Source organism: Pleurodeles waltl, chromosome 10 (genome assembly GCF_031143425.1).
Source record: "Pleurodeles waltl isolate 20211129_DDA chromosome 10, aPleWal1.hap1.20221129, whole genome shotgun sequence".
NCBI lineage: Eukaryota > Metazoa > Chordata > Amphibia > Caudata > Salamandridae > Pleurodeles > Pleurodeles waltl.
The window spans coordinates 295,883,208-295,895,686 of record NC_090449.1 but is presented as its reverse complement, the minus strand read 5'-3'; the positions used below and the strand labels follow the sequence as shown (position 1 = coordinate 295,895,686).

Here is a 12,479-nt window from a genome sequence, read left to right as displayed (position 1 = left end):
TAGTATATGCTACTGAATGGTGGCCCGGAGCTGCAATCAGTGAACCTTATTTGTTAGCCACCTCTCTGCCAGTGATCATCCCAGAGGTGGGCTCCACAGCCTACAAGTGACGTGAACGGCCATCCATCCACTATTTCTTGCATCTTTGCATAGTTGAGGTGACAAAGATAATCTCAGGCGGTAGGGCAGCTGGTCAGGTTGTAGTCTATCATGGAGATAGTGTATCACACCGTACTTGGCCTTGCCTGGTTGAAATTACAGCCAAGTCGTGTTCATGCAGCTTTAGATTACTAATATGTGCTGAAGCTGGCATGTGGCGTACCTAGGATGTCCCTCATATGCAGAAATTCAGTATTTGATCCGGGTCAGAGCCACAGTCCTAAACTGGGCTGCTGGAGAGTCAAACTTTACAAAGTAGAAGATGTTTTTAGTAAGTTGTAAACTTTGCATGCCTTGGCCACATTTTGATCCTGTCTGCCAAAGGCAGGTCACCGAAACTGCAACTAGTCGAGTGCCACCACTCCACCATCTTGGCTTCCTTGCGGGTGTTAATGAGGTTTGTAAGTGGGTGATCGCTAAGGCCAGGACCATGCCTCAGGAGGCTACCGACTCACGAGAGAGATGAGCCCAGCTTTCCAGTACTACCCTCTTTCCACCGTAATCTAGTTTTCAAAGAAGTGCGTTCAGCTTCCTACTACTGCTGCAGCTTCAAAACATGTGCACCCTTTTCATCAGCTTGTACTCTATCTAGCGACTGAAACTGCAGCTCAAACACAGACCGGGTGAGTGAAACACCCCAGGCTGGAGCACAGCTGCAGTGTGCAGACCCGCTGCTTTGAAAAACGTTAATTGAAAACACTCTAGGATACTGATGCCCTCATGTTATGGAGATTTCTTTAAATGCCTTTATGCTTGCCCCTACCCCGAAATATTTTTGTTTGTTAATGCAAAGAAATATGGTTATTTTGCCTTTCATATTCCTCGTTTTAGAAAGAGCAGCACTTTTTTTCCATTGAATTTGCTGGATTGAGTCGTATGTTCCAAATACTCATTTTCGTTTGTTCTTGGCCAGGTTTTAGATTAAAGGCTGCTATTTTTTCTAGAAACATTTCTTCTACAGTAAGTATCAGATTGACGTAGAGGCATCTGTATTTTTGAAGTCATTTCTGTTGAACACTGCACTCAAATTTAATCCGTGAAAGACAAGTTCTGGTGCTGACTTTCAGAATGTCTTATGGGGAAAGCTGCACTCAAATTTTAGCAGCCACATTTTACCACGTTTTGTGATCCTAGGCAAGTGGTTTACTTCACTGCGCCTCATGTTCCTCTATTGTCAAATTTGTGAACACTTTAAAGTATGTTAGCTTCAGTATGTGTCCTCTACAAAAACCTCACGTGTACATGGTTTACCAAAAACGTCTCAGTATATCACTGTAAGTACATGATATAAACCTTGATACACAATACGAGTCAACAGGAATCCCTCTGTATTGTTCATTATAAGGTTCCCTTGCAATTATAACTCTTAAGAATGTCAGGCATACACACAGTAAAAACCTAACAGGGTGTCCTTGAATCAGTCTCTGTGCAGATGTCTACAGATGTTAGGAACCAAGGGATTGTCATTGTACGAGTAAGAGTACCCACAACAACATAACATCCAACAGGGTGTCTCTGTAGGACATCCTGTACCAGTGACAGCTGAGCCTGTCAGTGTGTAACAAAAACCAGACATTTGAATATTTGTGTATTAGCCAATGTGATGACCCTTAAACAAGGGATTAATTATGTTTTGGTGACCGAGCAAGGCAAACCTTAGTGTATGTTGTTGTTATAGATAGATGCTTGCACTGATACCTCTCACATTTTCTCTGAATCCTGAGAAAAACAAGTTTTTTTTACACAGTTTGCATGGAATGATTTATTGCAGAGGAAACATTTCTTACTGCGTTCTGGACTATGTTACAGTTTAAAAAAAGCAATTGAGAAACCCAGGACTCTCTTATCCACCCTGCCTTACTCTCCTTGGATTTGCCTGTCTTGATCCAGGACCCAAGCATAGGAGCCATGAGCTGGTCAACAAAGATTTGTGTCCACGAGACATGTGCAGAAGGACCCATTGCAAGCTCCAACAAGTAATAGTGAGACCCCAGGAAATGCCAAAGAGCTTTACTTGCCACAAGGATAGAGTAAACACGCTCTGGTAAGATCCAAGGAGGGGGCAATGGGCAGTGCTGAGAACCTTGGGAAGGGGCTAACGAGACATGGTGGGATTCAGAAAAAGGGCGGCCTCCAAAGATGACCAATACAAAAGTTTCCCCCGGGACTTATTGTTAAAATTCAAACCTTTGCTATGTGGATGGTTAATTAGCAACACAAGAACGAAAGATATCACTTCGATCTCAAACAATAACCAATTATGCTCCAACCACAATGTTTAGAATCTCATATTTTACAAAATACACATAAAATACTAGTGACATTTGTTAATAAAGTTCATCATCCATTGGACAGCATCAAAATCATTTGGAACAAAAATAACATAGCAAACAACTTTATACAATCAAAATACTAAAAAGGTTATTGTGTCTTTTATAGTATTTTGATTACATATATTTATTTTCTATGTAATACTTTTGTTCTTGTGTTTGGATTTTAACTATAATTCCAGGGGAAAACGTTTTATTGGTTTGGCTGAACTCTATCCCCTGTGCCTTTATAAAAGGAGTTACTCTCTAAATTGTTGGGATAAGGCACTGTAGACCTCAAGGTAGTAGGTGTGGCTGATAAACACTTAAGAATGGCAAGATGGATCCCGAGGACCAGTTGGTAAGGTCCTATGAAGAACCCCTACAGATCAGAGAGTGCTGATGAATCCTCTTCTCGCTAGTTTCTAGTGAGCCCTCGTGATGAGTCATTGGTTCCACAGGTGGGGAGCTATGTAAGCACAGGATGGTGAGATGCTGAGTCCGAGGAGAGTGTTCATAGTGGCCCTGGAAGAGTAAAAGTGGTTGCTCTATAGGTAAAGGTGTTTAAGATTAAAAAAAACTGACTAGCCACAAGGAAGCTGTGGTAATTTCTGTCCCCCAGGAGGGGAGCACTGTTGAAGAGTGTACACGCCTGGCAGACATTTATAACTGACAGTGGTAGTGAGTGAGCAAGATAAGAGAAGATGGCGATCTCTTGTTAAAGGAACTTTTCCTGTCTATTGAGACAAAGGGAAATCAAACACCCCAAACCTGGAAAAGAATCAGGCATTAAAGCCAACAACAAACACATCCATGTGAATTAGGGCATCCAGCCCACGACAGAAGTGGCAGCAAAATATATGTATACACCCAAAACACCAGAATCATTATATAATTTATGAAGCAATAATGTGCGGTATAAAATAGAGCTCTCAATGCAATACAAAATAAAACAAAGATAGAAGGCAAAAATGACCTGTCAGTGTCTGCAGGAGGGAGGATATATTGTCTTAGAGGAGCTATAATGCTGAAGGCTTACACCGCCTAAAAGGCATTTGCATGCAACGAGAAATCTAAAAGGATAAGAGTGCGTGAGTCTTACGCTATCAGGTAGGGATCTCCCTCCAGAGGGATGTCTCAGAATGGCAGGAGTACTGGATCATCTCAATGTTCACAGAGTACTGGAGTCTCACAAAGGACATACCGAATGGCCAACTGAATAAAGGAGGTTAGCCTATCGTAAAAAAAATAGTATTCCAGCTCAGCAACTGTCTCTAAAAAGCATGCAGATTTGGGGCAGAGATGGTCACATGCTGTAAAAACTCTAACATACTAATTTCCATAGAAGGTAAGGGTGTGACTGACAGTAACAACATAGAAGGACTACCCTGTTGGGGAATCGCCCATTATCACTATTGGCCAGTTCTCCTTCTGGCAGAAAGGAGTGGTGTCAACAAAGACACCGTCTAAAGGCCGAACATACAAGGGGAGATAGCACAGACAATAGGAAATGGCTGAGAACGCCCTACTACCTCATTTTGACTGCTAATGGCAATTGTTCAGTGCATACTAAAACAACACTTCCCTACATTGTTCCACTGTGACTCCAAATGAGGTCTTCAGGTGCTGCCACAATCGAACATGAGACACATGTGACCAGCAAGGGGCCACCAACTCAATGTGTCCCTTTCTTATACGGCTAGTACAAACCCTAAAAGTGGTTTAATTAGTATGCACAATCCCTTTAGGCTCACCTTCCAGGCCCTTACTGTAAGGAATATGCTTCCTCCCTGAAGTCCCAAATCCCAGAGTCCACTCAGTGCATGGAGTCTAGATATCCAGAGGGTCCAGGTGCTCCCTCTGTAAGGGCTCCCTACACTCAGGGGGTTTGGCACCCCCAGTGAGAATTGCTGTCAGTCCATGGAGGTACTCATACCCCAAGGTCCAGGCAGAGCCTTTAAAGTTTGCACTCAGAACATAAGCTCACTCTATTCTCAGGCACAAGGTACTCTCGGTGAAGAGTGCACTTGTAACGTTAAGTCAATTTAACCTCTCTGGCACTCTCTCTAAGAGGTGATCTTTGTTACATTGCGTCCTGCCATGCATAACAACTATGCACTCTGTAGGAGGTGTACTTCCAACACGGAATCAAGCTACCCTCAGGTGCCAGGAATTATTTGTAAGAGATACACTTAAATGTGGAATTCTGCTACCCCTGGGGAACAGGAATTGTTTGCAAGATAATATGCGCAGAGAACATGGAATCCTGCTACCTACGGGGACTATAGGTTCTATGTAAGAGATGTACTGAGAACATGGAATCCTGCTGCCCAGGGGACTAGGAACTATGGGGGTGATTCTGATTCTGGCGGGCGGCGGAGGCCGCCCGCCAGAATTCCACCCCCATTATACCGCTCCGCGGTCAGAAGACCGCGGAGGGTATTATGAGTTTTTCCCTGGGCTGGCGGGCGGTCTCCAAAAGACCGCCCGCCAGCCCAGGGAAAAACTCCCTTCCCACGAGGATGCCGGCTCGTAATCGAGCCGGCGGAGTGGGAAGGTGCGACGGGTGCAGTGGCACCCGTCGCATATTTCAGTGTCTGCAAGGCAGACACTGAAATACTTTGCGGGGCCCTCTTACGGGGGCCCCTGCCATGCCCATGCCATTGGCATGGGCACGGCAGGGGCCCCCAGGGGCCCCGCGACCCCCCCTACCGCCATCCTGTTCATGGCGGCTTTCCCGCCATGAAGAGGATGGCGGTAGGGGGGGTCAGAATCCTCATGGCGGCGGAGCGCGCTCCGCCGCCATGAAGGATTCCCCCGAGCAGCGGTAAGTCGGCGGGAGCCCGCCGACTTGCCGCTTCTGACCGCGGCTGAACCGCCGCGGTCAGAATGCTCGTGGGAGCACCGCCAGCCTGTTGGCGGTGCTCCCGTGGTCGGTGGCCTTGGCGGCCACCGGCCGCCAGGGTCAGAATAACCCCCTATGTGTAAGAGGTGCAGCCTGAATATGAAAACTGGTCTTACAGGAACCATGCAGTCTACGAAATTGGATCTGGACGTTATGTCTGCCTTCCTCAGGGACCAGAAATTATTAGTTAGAGTTGTACCCAGAATACAGAATCCTGCTATCCCCAGGGACTCGGAACTCTGTGTGAGAGATCCACTCAGAACATGGAAATCTGCTACCCTCAAGGACCAGAAACACTGTGCAAGAGGTGCACCTTTGAACCTGAAAACCAGTATCTTCAGGTACAAGGCACACTCTAGACATAGAATCCTGCTATCGGGACCAGGCACTCTGTAAGATGTGCACACTGAACATAGAATCCTGCTACCATCAGGAAAAATGCATTTTGTAAAAGATATAACCTCAACATGGAACCCTGAAATACCAGTGCCCGGATTGTTCTTTATATACTGTGGTCAGTCCATGAAGCAATTGTGCCTTTTGAGTCCCATAAGATCAGTGCTTGGTCTATGGATTTCCACTGGCATCATTGCAGACACCATCTTTCAAGAGATAAGCTCAGTCGCCTCATGGAGTGGGTATCTGTTGGAACCAGTTCCAACAGACTTTGCTTGAGATAGAACTTGTTTATTTTACAATATTTGGTTGAGCATAAACCAAACTCTTAATCTGTGATAAGAGCTGTGCAGAGAAGGTTTCTACCTTGCATATAGTTGTGTTTCTAAATTTAACAGGTGTGCTTTTACAATGTTTCCCTTAACATTCCGAATATCACAGCTCATTTATTTTCAGTCCATAATCCTTGAATGCCACAGGGTAGCCACAGGTCCGGGGGACCGAAAGATGGTAAAAAAAAACTAAACTTTACAAAAGCATATTGTGAGACAACTGAGGAAGCAAATCATTGCATAGGTTGTACCAGGGGTCATCGACCACAGAGGGTCAAGAAGAAGAAGTTGTCTATGTTTTTGGCAATAAATCCAACATCCCTTTAAAGCTGTCACCCTTTCAGGCAGGCTGGCAGGTGTGACATCCTGACCTCGACAAAGCTTTGCTGTACCGGGTCACCAAGAACGTGAGATTTACAGACAGTGCTCTAGGCAGGTGCAGTTCACCCTCTGTACAAGTCCATGGACAGACGCAACATCACTCAAGGTAAGTATAGCGCCCCGTGGCTGGCCTTTTCCTGTGGCAATCCCAGAGACCTCTCCTGGAGAAAGAGATCGGTTCCACATAGCGAAGCCAGCCAGGCTGCCCACAAAGGACTCTGAGCTGTCAAAACCCCCACCGATGGTGTCCTGCTCCTGGCCCAGCACAAGGGATCCACCCGGTGGGAGCTCATAACCCTTCTGGAATCTGGAGCCAGTGGTAGCCAGTCGACGGTCCACGTAGAACCAATATTTACCCTGGATGGAGGACCAGATGACGCATATGTGATGCCAACGGTTGTCCAACAGTGCTACCACCGGTAGCTCCCGGAAGGCTGGGTCTCCAATGACAAATTGTATTGTGCCTTGATTTGTGGAGTTGCGTCCATGCAACACTAGTTTGTTGTCATTCTCCTCTGTGGCGTAGGACAGCATGGTGCCCAGATAAGTGGCACCAGTCTTCACCCAGGTACAGATCGATAGCTCATGGATCGCCTCTTTGAAACCAGGGCTAAAGGTGGCAACATTCTCTGAAGAAGGATTGGGGAAAACCAACATGGAGTCCACGTTGCAAACTAGGAGGAAAATAAAAAGCAAAAGTGGTTATTTTCTGGCAGAAATATGCGGTGTCTCAAACTTACATGAAAGAACAATTACAGCTGATAGGCTGTGACACAGATAAAAAATATGTGCTTTATAAAGAGACTATGAGTTTGAAACGAAGAAATATGTTTTTTGCTGTGTGTGACATGCAAACGAGACATTGAAAACAAGCAGTATCACTACAGTGCACCAATACACAAAGACATCCTAGCAGCAGGTAATAAAGACATTACAGAGAAGTAGCACATGCAGGGAGATGGTGACAGCACAGGACCCAGGTATAGAACATCCTACTAACATATGTAATACACTTACACCACAGAATAGTGTAGGGGTTCTCCCTCACCACACAGAGGTTCTTCCGTCAACCCCCATTGGCTATCTACTCCACGAAGGAAGGATCCTTAAACATGTCCCTTAGATTCTGAAGAAGAATAAGGAGGAATTGCACTGTACATGCGTGTGAGGCAGATGCCCCAAAACACATGTGCACTGTGTAGTGAAGGGCTAAGGGCAATTACCATTTTGCTAGGCCAGTGTTTTGTCTTTGCCCGGGTGCTAGGCGTTCTCATCCTAAATAGTGGAATAGGTGGTAATCTAGCATCTCAAGTGCACTGTTAGTACAGGGACCACTACATTAGCAGTAACTCAGCAGGGACCTTGAAGGGGTGCCATGTTGAAGTTGCACTGAAGGGAGAGGGCATGTTGCAGATGACCTTTCTATTCCTTAACAGCATACCACTTCACTGCACTGCCACTCTTTGTGAGAAGCATAAACCTAGCCACTGGCCAGTGTATGTGCTTTCATGAATGCTGAAAAGTGAAGGTTATCCCTATGATGTCTGGGCAATCACCATCCTTTGGATCCCAGTATCTAGGCCGGGGTCTTCATCCTTTTTTTGCTCCGAGCCTCCCAAAGCAAAATGTTTTGAAGATGGGCCTAAAACTTTATGGCAAGACTTGGTGGTGCTGGAGGGAAAGGGCTCACTATTTGCAGCATGGCTTATGAGATCATTTCATTTTAATCCACATTAAATGTGAGACTTATAAAGCAGCAAATGAGTCAAAGTCATTGATTGATCCAAAAATACTACTCCCCATAACTGGGATGTTGTGAGCCAATGCAATTGCACCTGCTGCACTAATGACAGCTGAGGCCCTGAGTAGCAGGCTACCATTTCTGCTTCTTCACACTTTGCCCACCATGCCTGACTATTACTTCAATCTTGAAACAGGATCTCTGTTTCTTTAAATACTAAAGAAATGAGCTCTCACAAGTTGTCTCCTCTTTTTCTGCATGGGTGCTCCTGGTGTTCCTGGCACTAATACTAGAATGTAAAATAAGTCCCTGTTCCACCTTTTAAAATTGAGCCAGTCATAATTGTAATACACTAGGCCCCCTAGACCCCTGGAGCCCAGTGCTACTGCTCTTGCTTCACTAATGATAGCTCCTACTTTACTAAGTAGGCTGTCTCCTCCCCACTTGTTAAAACACGGGCTCCTTTCTTGCCACATCGCCCCTCCCTGCCATCCTTTTAAGGCTAAACTAAGGTGTCCCTTCTGCTTCAATTTTCTCCTCCATTGTGCTGTTGCTCTGAGGCCCAAGGCAACACTGGCATAGCAAGTGTGAACAGGGCCCTAATGCAAACAAGGTAGGCTAGTGAACCAGACATGATTGGGGTTTATTTGGATCCTCATATCACAGGGCCCTGGTGCCAGTGTACCTGCAGCATTAATGCTACTTTCTGCTGCTTTGTTTAAAAAGAAAAAAAGCATCAAGAGTGATCTGTGCTCTAATGCTAACAAGGACAATGGCCTTCACTTACACACTTGGCCTCGGAACGTGCTGCACGAATGGTAGTGAGGGGCCTTTCAAAAAAATGCCACGTAACGTGCCGCCTTCTCTGTGGACAACTCTCTGCTGAAACTATCTCTGTACATTTGAAATAGAGAATAAACAAGCTTTGGGAAAGCCAATAGCTCTTGCCTATGGTAGAGACATTGGATGTGCCAATGTGTTTTAGCTATGTTGTATACCAGCATGGCTGCTGTCCAGCATGGCTAAAAATGAGTACTGTAGAAGAGAGTGGTGTGGAGTGTCGTGGTGTGGGGCAAAGTGAAGTAGTAATGAGTGGAATAGAGTGGATTCGAGTGGTGTAGAGTGGACTGGAGTCCTACAGTGGAGTAGGGGGTAATAGAGTGAAGTGTCATAGAGTGGAGTAGTGTACAGTGAAATAGACTTGAATGGAGTAGAAAGTCATACATTAGAGTGGAGTAGAGTGAAGTGGCATAAAGTGAAGTGGCAGAGGGGAGTAGAGTGGCATAGAGTTGAGTGTCAGAGTGAAGTGTTATAGATCAGGTGAGTGGAATGGAGTAGGGTAAAGAGTCCAGTGTCATAGAGTGGCATGGAGTAGTATAGCATTGAGTGCAGTGGAGTAGAGTGGAGTAATGTGTAGTTGAGTGGAACAGAGTGTTCTAGAGTGGAGTGGAGTAGAGTAGAGTGGCGTGGCATCAAGTGGAGTAAATGGTCATAGAACAGAGTGCAGTAGAGTGTCATAGAGTGAAGTGGCATAGAGTAGGGTAAAGTTGCTTACAGTCTACTAGACTGGAATGGAGTCGAGAATAATAGAGTGGAGTGGCATAAAGGGTCGTAGAGTGGAGTGGCACAGAGAGGAATAACTAAGACTGTTGTAGAGTGGAGTGGCATAGAGCGGAGTGGCGTTGAGTGGAGTAAAGTGTTGTAGAGTGGAGTCAAGTGAAGTGGCATAAAGTAGAGTGTCACAGAGTGGAGTAAAGTGGCGTAGAGTGGAGTACAGTGTTGCAGTGTGGTGTGGCGTGGCATGGCATGGCGTAGAGTCGAGTAGGGTTGTGTGGAATGAAGTGGCATAGAGTGGAGTAAAGTGCCATATAGCTGAGTAGTGTATTGTAGAGAGGAGTGCAACTGAGTGGAGTAGAGTGGCATAAAGCGGAGTGGTGTAGAAGGTAGCAGTGTGGTAGAGTGGAGTGGTGTAGAGCTGAGTATAGTGTTGAAGGGTGGAGTGTCACAGAGTGGAGTAAAATGTCATATAGTGGAGTGGCATAAAGTGGAGTAAAGTGGTGTGGAGTGTCATAGAGTAGAATGGTGTAAAATGGAATAGAGTGGAATGTCCTAGACAAAGGTAGAATGTTGTGAAGTGGTATGTTGCAGAGTGGAGTAGTGTAGATTGTCATAGAGTGGAGTACCTTAGATTGGAGTGTTGTAGAGTAAAGAGGCACAGAGTGTGGTAGAGTGGAATGGAGTAGAGTAGCGTAGAGTAAAATGGCATATAATGGAGGGTCATAGAGTGGACAGTTGAAGAACGGAGAGTCATAGAATGGCATAGACTGGAGTAGAGTGGCATAAAGTGGAGTTGAGCATCGTACAGTGGAACAGAATGTCCTACAGTGGAATAGTATAGTGTGTAGTAAAGTGTTGTATAGTGGAGGGGTGTAGAGTATCATAGAGTAGAGTGTCATGAAGTGGAGTGAGTTAGAGTGAAGTATCCATTGTGTGGTACCGCAGTACCACTAAGACAACACATTTTCAATTGAAATTGCCATTGTATTTGCACAGATACCAAGTTTTACGGAGAAAACTATATTAAGCACAAACAATAATGTGCGGAATTCTGCATCCCCTAAGGGACTGATTTGTTTTGATCGTAATAAAATATTTGTTTCCATTACACTTCAGAATTACAAAAAATGTGCTTCATTTGTGCTTTCAAATACTGATATATATATATATGTGTACAGTTCATTAACTGGCATTTAAATTTTGCTGTGTGCATTAACATCCTACATAACATAACATCCTACAGCCTTTCACACCCCCATTACCCAGCAAGGTTGTCACATAAGTCCTCGGATTTTGCAGTCAGAGAAATGAAAGTAAACACCAATCTCCCTCAGAAAACTGAGCCTAACATTTGACCTCTCTATTTGAATGCACAGCAAATGTAGCAAGATAAAAACACAATTCAAAGAGCTATTTATTGCTCATTCATATCTGAACTCCAGCATCTTTATTTTGGGGGTGCTTCAGCACCCCCTGCTCATCAATTTCCAGCACCTATAGCTTGGGCATGAAACTGAGGAAGAGGATTATTTAAGTAATCTTATTAGTAAACAGCACTGACGAAAATAAACAAGTTCATAGACAGAATATTGTTCCTCACAGACAGGCAAGATTAAAGAACTGGGGTGGTGGCAAAGTTAAATGAAATCAGTCAAGCAAAAGACAGGAGGCGGAAAACCTCTTACAAGAAACACAGCATGTTTCCTGCTTCCTGAACTTGCTTCCAAAGGAGACAGCTGAAAACACATGTATTCCTGCAGAGTGCCTTACAAAAATGAAAAAAAAGGTTCACAGAAAGCAAGCAAGCATGCTGGAATGCAAGGAGCCAGTCAGAGTTCTGAGAGATGGTAAACAGGCTATGCGCCTTGGGAGTAACAAACAAAATCTGGGCACCCTAATACAAATAAAGCCAGCCAACAGAAAGTAAGCAAATGTGGATGACAAAAGACAAGGCCAAGGGTAAGCAATAGATGGAATGCATTCCTAGGTCAGCTTTCTCCCGTCCGCAATATGTCTTTCGCAACCAGACAGCTGTGCTATCTGGTAGGCTTCTATCTAATGAGTCCCCACAAAGTCCACCGTCTTCTGTATCACATGTTGACACTATCCATGGATCTTGCTCCTTCCTCTTGCCTGGCCTTTAGTATGTGGTCCCAGGTGGTCCAGAGGATTAGGGCTCTGCATCTGAATGGAACTCTGTTGGCCTCCTCGCTGCCACCCCATGGCAAGCTCTTTTGCAAAAACAGCTGTTCCTGAACGGTTAATGCTGACCTTGCAGTGCCTCTGCCAAAACATAAAGGGAGGCGAGGTGCAGAGAGCGAAAGAACAGGTTTTCTCATCAGCCATTAATTGTTGGAGTCACCTAAAGCTTCATGGTCACCGAGATTTATTCTTTTTAAGAGGTAATGTAGGGGTGTTATCAGCTGAGTTCTAGAGTAATAGACACGTAAATAATGATTGCACTACACGTAAATAATGATTGCACTAGGCAGAGTCTGATTATAAATTGCTAAAATACTTGTTTTATCTCAGAAACTACCTCGTTTGGTGCAGCCTCGCTTATACTGTGTATGGTACGATTTTAAAATAATAAGTTACATTTCTCTGTGCTATCTGTCACAGGGTGAGACCTTGCAGAACTAAAAATACACAAAGTACTATTCGCCACTACACTAACTAAGATTCAACTCTGTGCCTCA

General features: G+C 44.9%; 1 protein-coding gene and 1 long non-coding RNA gene across 2 annotated transcripts in view; one reads left to right on the top strand and one right to left on the bottom strand.

Annotated features, from left to right (window-relative positions):
* The window catches only part of LOC138261476 (uncharacterized), an 87,618-nt gene that overhangs the window by 62,901 nt on the left and 12,238 nt on the right, over positions 1-12,479 (top strand). The gene's annotated exons all lie outside the window — the stretch shown is intronic.
* Positions 5,262-12,479, bottom strand: part of PTX4 (pentraxin 4) — a 43,986-nt gene continuing 36,768 nt past the window's right edge. Inside the window, exon 3 of the mRNA XM_069210441.1 lies at positions 5,262-7,156. Within this exon, the coding sequence (XP_069066542.1) occupies positions 6,516-7,156 (641 nt within the window). The 3' untranslated portion in view covers positions 5,262-6,515. The remainder of the gene's footprint in view (positions 7,157-12,479) is intronic.